Raw genomic sequence first — 17,926 nt, 5'->3', positions numbered from 1 at the left:
ATGAGGATGAATGAAGTTAAAGTAGACTTGTGAACTAATGCCAGTTGTTTTTATTTGACACGTTAAGATGGAGAGCAGACCCTTAAAGGAAATTGTACACTGTCTCTTTAAGCACGCACCAACCAGTAGCCCTACGTCGATCCACGAATGTACACGCGCATGGTTAACTAAAACAATATTTAATTCACTTTTAATTATGATTCTTCCTATGAATGGCATTTCACTGTCTAATTGTGTAATACAACTTGTATCGCTTTATTTGGCGAGCTACTGAGTCTGCGCACTAGAGAGCAATAAGGAACTCAACTATCATTCTAATAAAATCCCATGCAGAGCTACGTGGTTGACACAAACACAGCTAGGCCATTTTGAGCGATCGATTGTCATTGAGTAACTTTACCTATAGCTCGATGTGCTACTAAAGGCTTCATCTAACGCCAGATCAAATAATCTCCGGGACAGGTACACAAATTGAAACAACCATGCCGAACCCGAGCGCTTCCAAGGCGACAGGGAAGACCCGCAGGTTCATCAGTGGTGTGGTGGAAGGTGAGAGTTCTACTCGTCATCACGTCAAACCTACTGTAAGATGTCAATCAAATAGCGTGCTGTCGGAAAGGCCTACAACTAGTGTCTGATTTGATTCAATGTAGTTACATTACGCCACATATTTCAGTGCATGTGTCAGATTATAATATGGTATATTTGGATATACACCATATTAAACTCAGCATAAAAAGAAACATCCTCACTGTCAACTACGTTTATTTCTAATTCTAGGAGGGCATTTTAGTTCTATTAAGACATTGTAATTGTATAAAGACATTCAAATTCCATGAGGACATTCTAGTTCTATGAAGACTTAAATTATCTGAGTACATTTTTAGTTCTATGAGTACATTCTAGTTCTATGAGTACATTCTAGTTCTATGAGGAAATTATAGTTCTATGAAGACATTGTAAACGCAGCAAAAAAAGAAACGTCCTCTCTGTCAACTGCGTTTATTTTCAGCAAACTAAACATGTGTAAATATTTGTATGAACATAAGGTTCAACAACTGAGACATAAACTGAACAAGTTCCACAGACATGTGACTAACAGAAATGGAATAATGTGTCCCTGAACAAAGAGGGGGTCAAAATCAAAAGTAACAGTCAGTATCTGGTGTGGCCACCAGCTGCATTAAATACTGCAGTGCAATTTATTGCACTGGCCACATCTGCAGTCCTCATGCCTCCTTGCAGCATGCCTAAGGCACGTTCACGCAGATAAGCAGGGACTCTGGGCATCTTTCTTTTGGTGTTTTTCAGAGTCAGTAGAAAGGACTCTTTAGTGTCCTAAGTTTTCATAACTGTGACCTTAATTGCCTACCGTCTGTAAGCTGTTAGTGTCTTAACAACCGTTCCACAGGTGCATGTTCATTAATTGATTATGGGTCATTGAAACAGTGTTTAAACCCTTTACAATGAAGATCTGTGAAGTTATTTGGATTTTTACGAATTATCTTTGAAAGACAGGGTCCTGAAAAGGGGACGTTTCTTTTTTTGCTGAGTTTATATCAGGGATGGGAAACTCCAGTCCTGAGGTGGAGGGGTGTCACTTTCCCCCTATCTCTAGCAAACACAGCTGATTTAAGCTAATTGCATTCTAAACTGAAAACGACTATTAGTTGATCATTGGAGTCAGGTGTGTTAGCTGGGGCAAAAAGAGTGACACCAATCAGGCTCTGGAGACCCGGAGTTACCCATCCCTGATATATATACAGTACCAGTCAAAAGTTTAGACACACCTGCTCATTCCAGGGTTTTTCTTTATTTTTTACTATTTTCTACATTGGAGAATAATAGTGAAGACATCAAAACTATGAAATAACACATATGGAATCATGTAGTAAGCAAAAAAGTGTTCAACAAATGAAAATATGTTTTTTATTCTTCAAAGCAGCCACCCGTTGCCTTGATAACAGCTTTGCTCTGTGCGCCACATTATGCCTGACAACTGTAAAAGTTTCTATGACCTTTGCTTCACTCAGGCTTTTACGGGCGACCCTGGACTATGGAACAGAGGACTGAGCTTTTCCAAAGGTAGTAAACAATTTCTAAACACACACTCACCCACCCTCTTTCTCTCCCTCTTCATCATACTCTTTCTCTCCCTCTTCATCATCCTCTTTCTCTCCCTCTTCATCATCCTCTTTCTCTCCCTCTTCATCATCCTCTTTCTCTCCCTCTGCATCATCCTCTTTCTCTCCCTCTTCATCATCCTCTTGATCTCCCTCTTCATCATACTCTTTCTCTCCCTCTTCATCATACTCTTTCTCTCCCTCTTCATCATACTCTTTCTCTCCCTCTTCATCATCCTCTTTCTCTCCCTCTTCATCATCCTCTTTCTCTCCCTCTTCATCATACTCTTTCTTTCCCTCTTCATCATACTCTTTCTCTCCCTCTTCATCATACTCTTTCTCTCCCTCTTCATCATCCTCTTTCTATCCCTCTTCTTCACAGGGAACTTATTATCCACCTTGTTCCTTTCACCGATCCAGTCCTTACAGGAAGTTGTTCCTTTCACCGATCCAGTCCTTACAGGAAGTTGTTCCTTTCACCGATCCAGTCCTTACAGGAAGTTGTTATTTTCACCGATCCAGTCCTTACAGAAAGTTGTTCCTTTCACCGATCCAGTCCTTACAGGAAGTTGTTCTTTTCACCGATCCAGTCCTTACAGGAAGTTGTTCCTTTCACCAATCCAGTCCTTACATGAAGTTGTTATTTTCACCGATCCAGTCCTTACAGGAAGTTGTTCCTTTCACCGATCCAGTCCTTACAGGAAGTTGTTCCTTTCACCGATCCAGCCCTTACAGGAAGTTGTTGCTTTCACCGATCCAGCCCTTACAGGAAGTTGTTGCTTTCACCGATCCAGTCCTTACAGGAAGTTGTTCCTTTCACCGATCCAGCCCTTACAGGAAGTTGTTGCTTTCACCGATCCAGCCCTTACAGGAAGTTGTTGCTTTCACCGATCCAGTCCTTACAGGAAGTTGTTGCTTTCACCGATCCAGTCCTTACAGGAAGTTGTTGCTATCACCGATCCAGTCCTTACAGGAAGTTGTTGCTTTCACCGATCCAGCCCATACAGGAAGTTGTTGCTTTTCCAGAAGTGTCTCATACAGTGTGTTTATGTAGAGAGCATAAGTGTCTCAGTGTGTTTGTTTGTGTAGGGAGAAGAAGTGGGGTCTGAACACGTACCTCTACGCCCCTAAAGATGACTACAAACACAGAATGTACTGGAGGGATCTATACTCACCTGAGGAGGCAGGTTAGGAGGACACAGCGTCTCACACACACACATACACACACACACAGCGTTGCAAACCCCTGACCCCTGTGGCCTATCAGTACCACCTAGTTCCACCCCACCCTTAGTTCAGATAAGAGACATAGTGATTGTGATGTGTGTTGTTGTGGCGTTGCCTAGGAGATGCAGCTCCATACTGTTGATATGTTGTCATGTCAGATCATCGTTGATGCCCTCACTTTGACCTGAAGATCCACTCCCATTTACCTTTTGATCTACTTTGATTTAATTGATCTACTTAGCAACTATCGCATTGTTGTGAAAGCCTCTGTCTCGAATGACACCATTTCCCTCAGATAGTAGAAGTAGATGGTGCACGTCTTTAGGTCGTCATTTTGAGACTTGGACAAATAAAATGTGTTCTTGTCAATCCATTTACCTGGTTAAGTGAAGTTAAAATGGTCTTTTTATTTTACTTTGACCTGGCACCCTCTTCCCTAATCTATACAGGATGTACAGGATATATAATGCACGACCTTTGACCTGGCACCCTCTTCCCTAATCTATACAGCATGTACAGGATATATAATGCACGACCTTTGACCTGGCACCCTCTTCCCTAATCTATACAGCATGTACAGGATATATAATGCACAACCTTTGACCTGACACCCTCTTCCCTAATCTATACAGGATGTACAGGATATATAATGCACAACCTTTGACCTGGCACCCTCTTCCCTAATCTGTACAGGATATATAATGCACGACCTTTGACCTGGCACCCTCTTCCCTAATCTATACAGGATGTACAGGATATATAATGCACGACCTTTGACCTGGTCAAAAGTAGTGCACTATAAAGGGAATAGGGTGCCATTTGGGGTGAATCTTAATCTTCTGTTCCAGAGAAACTGGTTGCTCTGATAACTGCAGCAAAGAAGAACGGAGTGGACTTCATCTACGCCATCTCCCCTGGACTGGACATCACATTCTCCAACCCCAAAGAGGTTGCCACCCTGAAGAGGAAACTGGACCAGGTGATGTTCTAGAACCATGGTAACCGAGAACTGGACTAGGTGATGTTCTAGAACCATGCTAACCGAGAACTGGACCAGGTGATGTTCTAGAACCATGGTAACCTAGAACTGGACCAAGTGATGTTCCAGAACTATGGTAGCCTAGAACTGGACCAAGTGGGGGTATTAGAACTATGTTTAGAGAGAAAAGCTGATTTCTCCTCCCCTCCTCTTCCAGGTGAGTGGGTTTGGCTGCAGTTCCTTCTCCCTCCTCTTTGACGACATCGAGACAGAGATGTGTCCGGCAGACAAGCAGGCATTCAGCTCGTTCGCCCACGCCCAGGTAGCTGTCACCAACGAGGTGTTCACACACCTGGGACAGCCTGACACCTTCCTCTTCTGCCCCACAGGTGAGGTCAGAGGTCAGACCATCACCACAGAATCATAATGATCTAGAATGGACGAATGGTCAGTCAGACCCATAGAAATAGAATCAGAAGGATCTAGAATGGACATTCCAATTCCATATCAACATTCCAATGTCAGACAACCGCACAGTGAGAAGGTCATTGTAATTAAAAGCAGTGTTCCATTACATGTTGGTTGCTGGCAGCCATATTGGACACACCCTGTTTTAAGATCCAATATAAATTATTTATTTTCTCACAATTTGCTGCTTTTTGCAAGTGTCGTCAAGGACTAGAATGTCTGTGTGTGTTGTGGTTTGTTTCAGATTACTGTGCAGCATTCTGCACTCCTAACGTCTCCCAGTCGGCCTACCTTCACACTGTGGGAGAGAACCTCCTACCTGGGATTGATGTTCTCTGGACAGGTGAGAGCAGACAGGAAGTCACTTTCCTTCCTTTTGTTTCCCACCAACTATGGTCTGTTTCCTAATTTAGCTCCTGGAATGTTTCCTCGGATGAGTGAGTTTTAAGGACATTACAAAGTGCAGTGTAAAGACTAACAGGCATCCAATCTAACCCACTCTATGCTATCCTGTCCTGCAGGTCCTAAGGTGGTGTCGCACCACATCACGGTAGAGTCCATTGTAGAGGTGTCCTCCGTCCTGAAGAGGGCGCCGGTTATCTGGGACAACATCCACGCCAATGACTACGACCCCCAGAGAATCTTCATGGGACCATACAAGGTGTCTATTAATACTATGACCCCAGGGGATGAAACCATACAAGGTGTCTATTAGTACTATGACCCCAGGGGATGAGACCATACAAGGTGTCTATTAATACTATGACCCCAGGGGATGAGACCATACAAGGTGTCTATTAATACTATGACCCCAGAGGATGAGACCATACAAGGTGTCTATTAATACTATGACCCCAGGGGATGAGACCATACAAGGTGTCTATTAATACTATGACCCCAGGGGATGAGACCATACAAGGTGTCTATTAATACTATGACCCCAGGGGATGAGACCATTCAAGGTGTCTATTAATACTATGACCCCAGGGATGAGACCATACAAGGTGTCTATTAATACTGTGACCCCAGAGGATGAGACCATACAAGGTGTCTATTAATACTATGACCCCAGGGGATGAGACCATACAAGGTGTCTATTATTAATACTGTGCCCCCAGAGGATGAGACCATACAAGGTGTCTATTAATACTATGACCCCAGGGGATGAGACCATACGAGGTGTCTAGTAATACTATGAACCCAGAGGATGAGACCATACAAGGTGTCTATTAATACTATGACCCCAGGGGATGAGACCATACAAGGTGTCTATTATTAATACTGTGACCCCAGGGGATGAGACCATACAAGGTGTCTATTAATACTATGACCCCAGGGGATGAGACCATACAAGGTGTCTATTACCCCAGAGGATGAGACCATACAAGGTGTCTATTACCCCAGAGGATGAGACCATACAAGGTGTCTATTACCCCAGAGGATGAGACCATACAAGGTGTCTATTACCCCAGAGGATGAGACCATACAAGGTGTCTATTATTAGTACTATGACCCCAGGGGATGAGACCATACAAGGTGTCTATTATTAGTACTATGACCCCAGGGGATGAGACCATACAAGGTGTCTATTAATACTATGACCCCAGGGGATGAGACCATACAAGGTGTCTATTAATACTATGACCCCAGGGGATGAGACCATACAAGGTGTCTATTAATACTGTGACCCCAGAGGATGAGACCATACAAGGTGTCTATTAATACTATGACCCCAGGGGATGAGACCATACAAGGTGTCTATTAATACTGTGACCCCAGAGGATGAGACCATACAATGTGTCTATTAATACTATGACCCCAGGGGATGAGACCATACAAGGTGTCTATTACCCCAGAGGATGAGACCATACAAGGTGTCTATTAATACTGTGACCCCAGAGGATGAGACCATACAAGGTGTCTATTAATACTATGACCCCAGAGGATGAGACCATACAAGGTGTCTATTAATACTATGACCCCAGGGGATGAGACCATACAAGGTGTCTATTAATACTATGACCCCAGGGGATGAGACCATACAAGGTGTCTATTAATACTATGACCCCAAGGGATGAGACCATACAAGGTGTCTATTAATACTGTGACCCCAGGGGATGAGACCATACAAGGTGTCTATTAGTACTATGACCCCAGGGGATGAGACCATACAAGGTGTCTATTAATTCTGTGGCCCCAGAGGATGAGACCATACAAGGTGTCTATTAATACTATGACCCCAGGGGATGAGACCATACAAGGTGTCTAGTAATACTATGACCCCAGAGGATGAGACCATACAAGGTGTCTATTAATACTATGACCCCAGGGGATGAGACCATACAAGGTGTATATTATTAATACTGTGACCCCAGAGGATGAGACCATACAAGGTGTCTATTAATACTATGACCCCAGGGGATGAGACCATACAAGGTGTCTATTAGTACTATGACCCCAGGGGATGAGACCATTCAAGGTGTCTATTAATACTGTGACCCCAGGGGATGAGACCATACAAGGTGTCTATTAATACTATGACCCCAGGGGATGAGACCATACAAGGTGTCTATTAATACTATGACCCCAGGGGATGAGACCATACAAGGTGTCTATTAATACTGTGACCCCAGGGGATGAGACCATACAAGGTGTCTATTAATACTATGACCCCAGGGGATGAGACCATACAAGGTGTCTATTAATACTATGACCCCAGGGGATGAGACCATACAAGGTGTCTATTATTAATACGATGACCCCAGAGGATGAGACCATACAAGGTGTCTATTAACACTGTGACCCCGGGGGATGAGACCATACAAGGTGTCTATTACCCCAGAGGATGAGACCATACAAGGTGTCTATTACCCCAGAGGATGAGACCATACAAGGTGTCTATTAATACTATGACCCCAGAGGATGAGACCATACAAGGTGTATATTATTAATACTGTGACCCCAGGGGATGAGACCATACAAGGTGTCTATTATTAATACTGTGACCCCAGGGGATGAGACCATACAAGGTGTCTATTAATACTGTGACCCCAGGGGATGAGACCATACAAGGTGTCTATTACCCCAGATGATGAGACCATACAAGGTGTCTATTAATACTATGACCCCAGGGGATGAGACCATACAAGGTGTCTATTATTAATACTGTGACCCCAGGGGATGAGACCATACAAGGTGTCTATTAATACTGTGACCCCAGGGGATGAGACCATACAAGGTGTCTATTACCCCAGGGGATGAGACCATACAAGGTGTCTATTAATACTATGACCCCAGGGGATGAGACCATACAAGGTGTCTATTATTAATACTGTGACCCCAGGGGATGAGACCATACAAGGTGTCTATTAATACTATGACCCCAGGGGATGAGACCATACAAGGTGTCTATTAATACTATGACCCCAGGGGATGAGACCATACAAGGTGTCTATTAATACTATGACCCCAGGGGATGAGACCATACAAGGTGTCTATTAATACTATGACCCCAGGGGATGAGACCATACAAGGTGTCTATTAACACTGTGACCCCAGGGGATGAGACCATACAAGGTGTCTATTACCCCAGAGGATGAGACCATACAAGGTGTCTATTACCCCAGAGGATGAGACCATACAAGGTGTCTATTACCCCAGAGGATGAGACCATACAAGGTGTCTATTATTAGTACTATGGCCCCAGGGGATGAGACCATACAAGGTGTCTATTATTAATACTATGACCCCAGGGGATGAGACCATACAAGGTGTCTATTAACACTGTGACCCCAGAGGATGAGACCATACAAGGTGTCTATTAACACTGTGACCCCAGAGGATGAGACCATACAAGGTGTCTATTAACACTGTGACCCCAGAGGATGAGACTATACAAGGTGTCTGTTATTAATACTATGACCCCAGGGGATGAGACCATACAAGGTGTCTATTTATAATAGACTTTTCTATTAACCTTCTATTGTGGAAGGTTTATGATAATTATTAATTGTCTATTCAACCACTATTGCCTATATAATGCACTACTGCACTATAAGCAGTGTTCTGTAAGCAGTGTTCTAGAAGCTGTGTTCTGTAAGCAGTGTTCTAGAAGCTGTGTTCTGTAAGCAGTGTTCTAGAAGCTGTGTTCTAGAAGCAGTGGTAGACGGGGAGTATGTTAATAGTAGATGTAGAATAATAGAGAAGTGTTTCTCCTCCACTACTGTGGTCCTCTTCTAGTGGGGTCTTGGGAACAATTTCAACCCCCTAATTCGCTACATGTCTTCCTCTTCTTAGGATCGTCCCACAGACCTGATCCCCAAGCTGAGAGGGGTGCTGACCAACCCTAACTGTGAGTACCACCCTAACTTCGTGGCGATCCACACCCTGGCGACGTGGTGCCGGTCTGAAGGAGGAAGAGTAGGAGGACAGAGAGACGTGGAGATGAGTGAGTATCTGAGGTGTTACTGTTTTACACTCCTTTTAATGTCTTATGTGAGGCAGCTTGATGTACAAGTAACCCCTGGACAGGACGCTAGTCTATCGCAGGGCCTCGGCCCCCAATCCATCCCCTGAGTGCCATGCAGAGGCCTCGCCCCCAATCCATCCCCCGAGTGCCATGCAGAGAGGCCTCGCCCCCAATCCATCCCCTGAGTGCCATGCAGAGAGGCCTTGGCCCCCAATCCATCCCCTGAGTGCCATGCAGAGAGGCCAATCTTAGGATGAACCACAATGCCACTGAGTTAAACTAACCCTAAACTACGTCATCGCCCCAGCAGGTGGTGATGATGATGAGGCAGGCTCAGACCCCTGCTACAGCCCCAAGAGAGCCCTCACCCTGGCCCTGACTGACTGGCTACAGGAGTTCCTCAGCACGGACCAGCCTGGAGGTACAGAGGGGAAAGATGACCAACCAAGAGGGCAGCTTCAACATTCAATTCAATACAACTTTATTTATCCCCTCGTGGGCAAACACATGAAAACGACACAAAAACAACACATCCTCGTCTCCATGAGGACTGTGATTCCAGATCCACTTTTTAATTACATCTACTCATTGTGAAGAGATCAAACAGATGAATTAACTCTCTGGCTGTCGTCTTCACCTCAGGCCCTCGACCTCTGAACCCCACCCACCTGAAGAAAGAGTCCTCTGACGAGGAGCCCATGCAGACTGACGTGGGAGACCCCGTGTACGTGCCAGGTTCTGGGGACAACCCCCTGTTCACAGCAGAACCCCTGACCCTGGACGATCTCCAGCTCCTCTCAGAACTGTTCTACCTGCCGTATGAACACGGTTCTACTGCTAGAACCATGCTGACGGAACTGGACTGGCTGAAAGCACACAGAGAAGCAGTGGGAGAGGCAGAGACTAAACTGGTGAGGAGTGTGTGTGTGTTGGGACTGAGCTGGTGAGGAGTGTGTGTGTTGGGACTGAGATGGTGAGGAGTGTGTGTGTGTTGGGACTGGACTGGCTGAAGGGACTCAGAGGCAGTGTGGGATATAGAGACAAATACTGAGTGGGACACAATCAATCAATGTAATAATATAAGTTTCTTTATTGATGTGAAAATTGTAAGAACTTACATGGACAACTCTCTAACACACATACACACTCTCTCTCTTTCTCACTAACTCCCTCTCTCTCTCTCTATGTGTATCCGTCTCTCTCTCTATGTATCCCTCTCTCTGTCTCTATGTATCTCTCTCTCTCTCTCTCTGTCTCTATGTATCCTTCTCTCTCTATGTATCTCTCTCTCTCTCTCTGTCTCTATGTATCCCTCTGTCTCTATGTATCTCTCCCTCTCTCTGTCTCTATGTATCCCTCCCTCTCTCTGTCTCTATGTATCTCTCTCTCTCTGTCTCTATGTATCCCTCTGTCTCTATGTATCTCTCCCTCTCTCTGTCTCTATGTATCTCCCTCTCTCTGTCTCTATGTATCTCCCTCTCTCTCTCTATGTATCTCTGTCTCTATGTATCTCCCTCTCTCTGTCTCTATGTATCTCCCTCTCTCTCTGTCTCTATGTATCTCCCTCTCTCTGTCTCTATGCTTCTCCCTCTCTGTCTCTATGTATCTCTCTCTCTCTGTCTCTATGTATCTCCCTCTCTCTGTCTCTATGTATCTCCCTCTCTCTCTGTCTCTATGTATCTCCCTCTCTCTGTCTCTATGCTTCTCCCTCTCTGTCTCTATGTATCTCTCTCTCTCTGTCTCTATGTATCTCCCTCTCTCTGTCTCTATGTATCTCCCTCTCTCTGTCTCTACGTATCTCCCTCTCTCTGTCTCTATGTATCTCCCTCTCTCTCTCTCTATGTATCTCCCTCTCTCTGTCTCTATGTATCTCCCTCTCTCTCTCTATGTATCTCCCTCTCTCTATCTATGTATCTCCCTCTCTCTGTCTCTATGCTTCTCCCTCTCTCTGTCTCTATGTATCTCCCTCTCTCTGTCTCTATGTATCTCCCTCTCTCTGTCTCTATGTATCTCTCCCTCTCTGTCTCTATGTATCTCCCTCTCTCTGTCTCTATGCTTCTCCCTCTCTCTGTCTCTATGTATCTCCCTATCTCTCTATGTATCTCCCTCTCTCTGTCTCTATGTATCTCTCCCTCTCTGTCTCCATGTATCTCTCTCTCTCTATGTATCTCCCTCTCTCTGTCTCTATGTATCTCTGTCTCTATGTGTCTCTCTCTCTCTGTCTCTATGTATCTCCCTCTCTCTGTCTCTATGCTTCTCCCTCTCTGTCTCTATGTATCTCCCTCTCTCTGTCTCTATGCTTCTCCCTCTCTCTGTCTCTATGTATCTCCCTCTCTCTCTCTATGTATCTCCCTCTCTCTCTCTCTATGTATCTCCCTCTCTCTGTCTCTATGCTTCTCCCTCTCTGTCTCTATGTATCTCCCTCTCTCTGTCTATATATCTCTCTCTGTCTCTATGTATCTCTCTCTCTCTGTCTCTATGTATCTCCCTCTCTCTCTATGTATCTCTCGGCCTCCTCTCTCCCTCTCTGTCTCTATGCTTCTCCCTCTCTCTGTCTATATATCTCTCTCTGTCTCTATGTGTCTCTCGGCCTCCTCTCTCCCTCTCTACAGACAGCAGAGTGGCGTTCCAGGGCGAAGTGTTTTGACGTGATGTGTGTTGCTGTGTTTACCATGTTTAACCGCCTGTCCAACGCCCCCAACCGGAGCATCCTCTACGACCTCTACAACTACATCTGTGACATCAAGAGTGGTGTCACCCTGGCCCGCGCCTACGTCAAACAATTGGGTACAACAGGGGCGGGGGAATAGTGTGCGCGTGAGACGCATGAAGCGGCGCCGCCAAACAATTAAGTACAACGGGTGAGGGGGGGGAGAGACCCATATAGGTCAGTATGTTGTTGTGTAGGTCGGTGCGTTGTTGTGTAGGTCGGTGCGTTGTTGTGTGGTGTGGCACAAGGAGCTGTATGCAGTAGGCAATAAGCATACAGGTTGATGTATCATTTAAGTGTAATATTGTTTGTGTCCACAGGGGGGCAGAGTAGGCCCTCAGCCCAGGTGATGACTGATGACCCAGAGCCCTGGGGGTTTAGAGGGGGTCTCTCCGGGGAATTCCAGGTACGGCGCTTACCCCCATCATCCGCCCCTTTAACCCCCATCATCCACCCCTTTAATCCCATCATCCACCCCTTTAACCCCCATCATCCACCCCTTTAAACCCCATCATCCCTTTGATGAGATGACTGGAATTCTTTTGTATGCCTCTTACATCTCAATCGGTCAACAGCGTCATTGCATCAACATTGGTAATAAATTCTGCAGTCAAACTTTTTTTAAGTGTAATTATGTCATCCTAAATTGTTACTGGATGTGTGCAACAAAAGTTCAACATTCACCTTTTGCTACTATTTGTATCAAGTCTACAAGTACAATGTGATGCACACCACAGAACACACTACAGCTACACAGATCAACACTCAAACAATGACAAGCCACACACACACAGGGGATCACAGACGACCACCTAGACAGAGCCATTGATCTCTCAGGCATAAAGAGATCTTTGACTTGGTACTGACTGGTTGATGACGATAGTATTGCTGTTGTTTGTTGTTGTTCAGAGAATGCTGCCTTGCCATGGTAACAGAGATCTGTTCCGTCACCCTCCTATGACATCAGTGTATTCTATACGACCCTTCTGCCCAGAAGACAAGGTTAGTTATTTCATTTGATCTAGAACTGACTCTAACATATCTATTTAAATATACGAGACGTGTGGGCCGACTGGGAATGGAAACCAGGTCTTCTGAGTGTTTTGCCATAAGACTGTGTTAGCCCACTGAGCGAAAGCCTGTAGTATAGAGCACCACAGTGGACACGTCATAATTCCCATAAAACCTAGCAGTCAAACAGGTAAATGGTTCCAAATGTTTTTCCTCCAATCATTTTTCCCATGGGGGATTTTAGAAACACTTAATAAGGGCTGTGTTTCATGTAGACTTACTTTGGCGTGATGTTTTGATAACTATGTAAATCTCTCTCGGACAAGGTGACTTTTATCAATATATTCAGCACTATTTACTCTGATTCGAAAATGCTAATTAGCATCAAAGTAGACATCATGCAAGACTACAAATCCCAGCATGCTCCTGCACGGCATCTCTAGTTGACACCTTTGCTAACAGGTTTTGTGTCCATTTAAAACTTGCACAAGACAGTTCACAGAATTGTCCATATAAAGAACTTTAGTCAATTTATTAATTACTACATCGATTCAGCAGTATCTCGTCTATATCATGGCATTTGTAGTTCTGTATGATAGCCACATTAGCATTACATTTTTTGGAGGTAAATACTGGTGAATATATTGATGTCACCTTGTCTGATGGGGGGATTTACATGGTTATCAGAACGTCACACCAGGGTAAACCTACACAAAACACGGCCCTTATTTCAAGTGTTTCTAAAATCCCTTATGGGAAAAATGACTGTGGTACTGTGTTGTTTTAATAATTATTCTAATATGACTCACGCGTTTCATTCTCATTGAGAAGCTAGCTGATGCACGAAGAAGCTAACGCGTGTAGTTATAAGCTAGCTGATGCACGAAGAAGCTAACGCGTGTAGTTATAAGCTAGCGCGGGCGTTAGGTTTGGTTCAAACCACCTCTGTAATACATAAGGCATGTATCGGCTAGCTGACATCTTTATTGATTTTGTCTTTATAACATCTCTGTTGTTTCAGACTGAGATACAGAAGATCCACATGGAGATGCAGAGAGGAGAGGCCAAGGCTCCTGCAGCAGCACTACCTGCTCTGATCAGTGATGGGTGAGAGAGTGTACAGCATGACTCCCCAATGATCCACTCTGGACAGTCTCTGATCAGTGATGGGTGTGTGTGTACAGCATGACTCCCCATTGATCCACTCTGGACAGTCTCTGATCAGTGATGGGTGAGAGAGTGTGTGTGTACAGCATGACTCCCCAATGATCCACTCTGGACAGTCTCTGATCAGTGATGGGTGTGTGTGTACAGCATGACTCCCCATTGATCCACTCTGGACAGTCTCTGATCAGTGATGGGTGAGAGAGTGTACAGCATGACTCCCCAATGATCCACTCTGGACAGTCTCTGATCAGTGATGGGTGAGAGAGTGTACAGCATGACTCCCCAATGATCCACTCTGGACAGTCTCTGATCAGTGATGGGTGTGTGTGTACAGCATGACTCCCCATTGATCCACTCTGGACAGTCTCTGATCAATGATGGGTGTGTGTGTACAGCATGACTCCCCATTGATCCATTCTGGACAGTCTCTGATCAGTGATGGGTGAGAGAGTGTGTGTGTACAGCATGACTCCCCAATGATCCACTCTGGACAGTCTCTGATCAATGATGGGTGTGTGTGTACAGCATGACTCCCCAATGATCCACTCTGGACAGTCTCTGATCAGTGATGGGTGAGAGTGTGTGTACAGCATGACTCCCCAATGATCCACTCTGGACAGTCTCTGATCAGTGATGGGTGAGAGAGTGTGTGTGTACAGCATGACTCCCCAATGATCCACTCTGGACAGTCTCTGATCAGTGATGGAGTGTGTGTGTACAGCATGACTCCCCAATGATCCACTCTGGACAGTCTCTGATCAGTGATGGGTGATGGAGTGTGTGTGTACAGCATGACTCCCCAATGATCCACTCTGGACAGTCTGATCAGTGATGGGTGATGGAGTGTGTGTGTACAGCATGACTCCCCAATGATCCACTCTGGACAGTCTGATCAGCCAGTCATTTTTGTGCTTCAGTATGTGACTGTGCCTTCAGTCTAGACGTCCAGTATGTAATGTCCCAGTGTACCTCTCCCCCTCCCCAGGCTAGCAGGAGGGCAGCTGTCCCCCTCCCCAAACTGTGGTCTGGTTCTGGAGGATGAGAGGGGGGTGTGTGGGTACGCCCTGGGCCTCACTGACGCCACAGCAGCTGCACTGAACAACCAGGTAACCGCTAGGTGCCAACGGGACAATCACACACTGGAATATGACTTGGTCTTGTTGGAATCATTGACCCCGACATTATTCTGTATTACTTCATGTGTTTTGTTGGAATCATTGACCCCAACATTATTCTATATGGTTGTTATGTCTCTCTGTATTACTTCATGTGTTTTGTATGGAGTTCCTTGACTCTGAAAATATGACTTGATCTCCCCCGTCCGTCCGTCCGTCCGTCTTGTAGAGGACGTTGCCAGGGGACTTCCCCTCCTTGATAACCATGCAGCTCCACCCCCGGGTTACAGACCCCGCCCCCGCCAGGCGTATGATTGGCAGCCTGCTCTCGTTGATGAAGACCAGTGGTGAGTTGTTAACTTGTATATTATGGTGCACCTGCACAGTGGGTTTCTGGTCACTGTTGGACTGAGCCTAGAGCAGGACTCTCCAACCCTGTTCCTGGAGAGATACCCTCCTTTAGGTTTTCACTCCAACCCTGTTCCTGGAGAGATACCCTCCTTTAGGTTTTCACTCCAACCCTGTTCCTGGAGAGATACCCTCCTGGAGGTTCACTCCAACCCTGTTCCTGGAGAGATACCCTCCTGGAGGTTCACTCCGACCCTGTTCTTGGAGAGATACCCTCCTGGAGGTTCACTCCGACCCTGTTCCTGGAGAGATACCCTCCTGGAGGTTCACTCCGACCCTGTTCCTGGAGAGATACCCTCCTGGAGGTTTTCACTCCGACCCTGTTCCTGGAGAGATACCCTCCTGGAGGTTCACTCCGACCCTGTTCCTGGAGAGATACCCTCCTGGAGGTTCACTCCAACCCTGTTCCTGGAGAGATACCCTCCTGGAGGTTCACTCCAACCCTGTTCCTGGAGAGAGACCCTCCTTTAGGTTTTCACTCCGACCCTGTTCCTGGAGAGATACCCTCCTAGAGGTTCACTCCGACCCTGTTCCTGGAGAGATACCCTCCTGGAGGTTCACTCCAACCCTGTTCCTGAAGAGAGACCCTCCTGGAGGTTCACTCCGACCCTGTTCCTGGAGAGACCCTCCTGGAGGTTCACTCCGACCCTGTTCCTGGAGAGAGACCCTCCTGGAGGTTCACTCCAACCCTGTTCCTGGAGAGATACCCTCCTGGAGGTTCACTCCAACCCTGTTCCTGGAGAGAGACCCTCCTTTAGGTTTTCACTCCGACCCTGTTCCTGGAGAGATACCCTCCTAGAGGTTCACTCCGACCCTGTTCCTGGAGAGATACCCTCCTGGAGGTTCACTCCAACCCTGTTCCTGAAGAGAGACCCTCCTGGAGGTTCACTCCGACCCTGTTCCTGGAGAGACCCTCCTGGAGGTTCACTCCGACCCTGTTCCTGGAGAGAGAACCTCCTGGAGGTTCACTCCAACCCTGTTCCTGGAGAGATACCCTCCTGGAGGTTCACTCCAACCCTGTTCCTGGAGAGATACCCTCCTGGAGGTGTTCACTCCAACCCTGTTCCTGGAGAGAGACCCTCCTGGAGGTTCACTCCAACTCTGTTCCTGGAGAGATACCCTCCTGGAGGTTCACTCCAACCCTGTTCCTGGAGAGATACCCTCCTGGAGGTTCACTCCGACCCCAGTTGTAACTAAGCTGATCAACCAGCTAATTATTAGAATCCGGTGCACTAGATTAGGGTTGGAGTGAACCTACAGGAGGGTATCTCTCCTGGAACAGGGTTGGAGGGTAGCTCTCCTGGAACAGGGTTGGAGTGAACCTACAGGAGGGTAGCTCTCCTGGAACAGGGTTGGAGTGAACCTACAGGAGGGTAGCTCTCCTGGAACAGGGTTGGAGAACCCTGGCTTAGTGTGATGGCTGCTATGCAGCGTGATGATGTCAGAGTTCAACAATACCCTTGACCCATTAGTAATCAGACGGGGGTTCAAGCACTTTCAGCTTTTGCTTTAGAGGTGGGGAATTGACACAATATAAAGTAGGACTCAGTTACTGATCCAGAAATGGATCAGATGTGTCTATACCAGATGGTGCTTCTCTCCCTGATGGCATAGGACTGGATTAATCAGAACTAACACACATCTATATTCAGAATGAGGTGCATCGTTCAGTTTCTTGTTCCTCACATTCTTTTCCCCTCCTTGTCATTTGACTGTAGTTATCTGAATCTCCCCTGCCCCTCTCTCTCTCCTACAGGTTCCAGAGGTGTGTTCTGTGAGCTGAGGCAGGGTGACAGGAGGATGTTTGACTTCTACTCTAAACTGGGCTCCTTCACAACGCTCAAAATGGCAGGGCTGCCTCAGGATGTCGTCGCCATGGGAACCAGCTTGTAAACTTGCCACCACCTTGCACTACTACATCGTCAGGTTTTTAAAATGACCTTTTGGACAACCGGGACGAGAACGTTTGATTAATTCAGCTGCTTATGATGGCCATGTGTAAATCAATTACTATAGGATGATGTGTGAAATGTATCTGATCAAGTTTGTCAATGGGATCCACATTGTTTGACTGAGTATTTGTGGAACGTATCTTTGTAAATTCCGACTTTACATATTGAAGTGAATGATTGACACATTTAAATCAGCCTGTAAGAGGATCTAACTAATGTACTGTATCTGTTGATCAATAAAGATTTGAAAAATTTGAATATGTTTGACCCATGTTTTCTGTGGTAAGCTGTCCATTAT

The 17,926-nt window shown here is 46.0% G+C and overlaps 1 protein-coding gene across 1 annotated transcript; it reads left to right on the top strand.

Moving 5' to 3' along the window:
* Window positions 1-125: 125 nt before the first annotated feature.
* LOC139424353 (protein O-GlcNAcase-like) lies at window positions 126-17,820 on the top strand. The gene is made up of 17 exons (XM_071176095.1): window positions 126-549; window positions 2,034-2,085; window positions 3,213-3,310; window positions 4,199-4,329; window positions 4,547-4,718; window positions 5,042-5,140; window positions 5,319-5,458; window positions 9,094-9,244; window positions 9,573-9,686; window positions 9,908-10,176; window positions 11,878-12,052; window positions 12,296-12,381; window positions 12,885-12,977; window positions 14,008-14,093; window positions 15,139-15,259; window positions 15,498-15,615; window positions 17,433-17,820. Exons 1-17 carry the CDS (start codon window positions 483-485, stop codon window positions 17,567-17,569), a joined length of 2,109 nt encoding a protein of 702 aa, XP_071032196.1. The 5' UTR covers window positions 126-482; the 3' UTR covers window positions 17,570-17,820.
* The last annotated feature ends 106 nt before the right edge of the window (window positions 17,821-17,926 follow it).

This window comes from Oncorhynchus clarkii, chromosome 13 (genome assembly GCF_045791955.1).
Source record: "Oncorhynchus clarkii lewisi isolate Uvic-CL-2024 chromosome 13, UVic_Ocla_1.0, whole genome shotgun sequence".
NCBI classification, from domain to species: Eukaryota; Metazoa; Chordata; class Actinopteri; order Salmoniformes; family Salmonidae; genus Oncorhynchus; species Oncorhynchus clarkii.
This window is presented reverse-complemented; position numbering and strand designations above follow the sequence as displayed.

Excerpts from the sequence above, each read along its gene's own strand:
- LOC139424353 (XM_071176095.1), top strand. The coding sequence starts at position 483 with ATGCCGAACCCGAGCGCTTCCAAGGCGACAGGGAAGACCCGCAGGTTC. Across the intron at positions 9,245-9,572 it reads ACAGAGAGACGTGGAGATGA|CAGGTGGTGATGATGATGAG; the intron begins GTGAGTATCTGA and ends TCATCGCCCCAG. Across the intron at positions 15,260-15,497 it reads CAGCTGCACTGAACAACCAG|AGGACGTTGCCAGGGGACTT; the intron begins GTAACCGCTAGG and ends TCCGTCTTGTAG.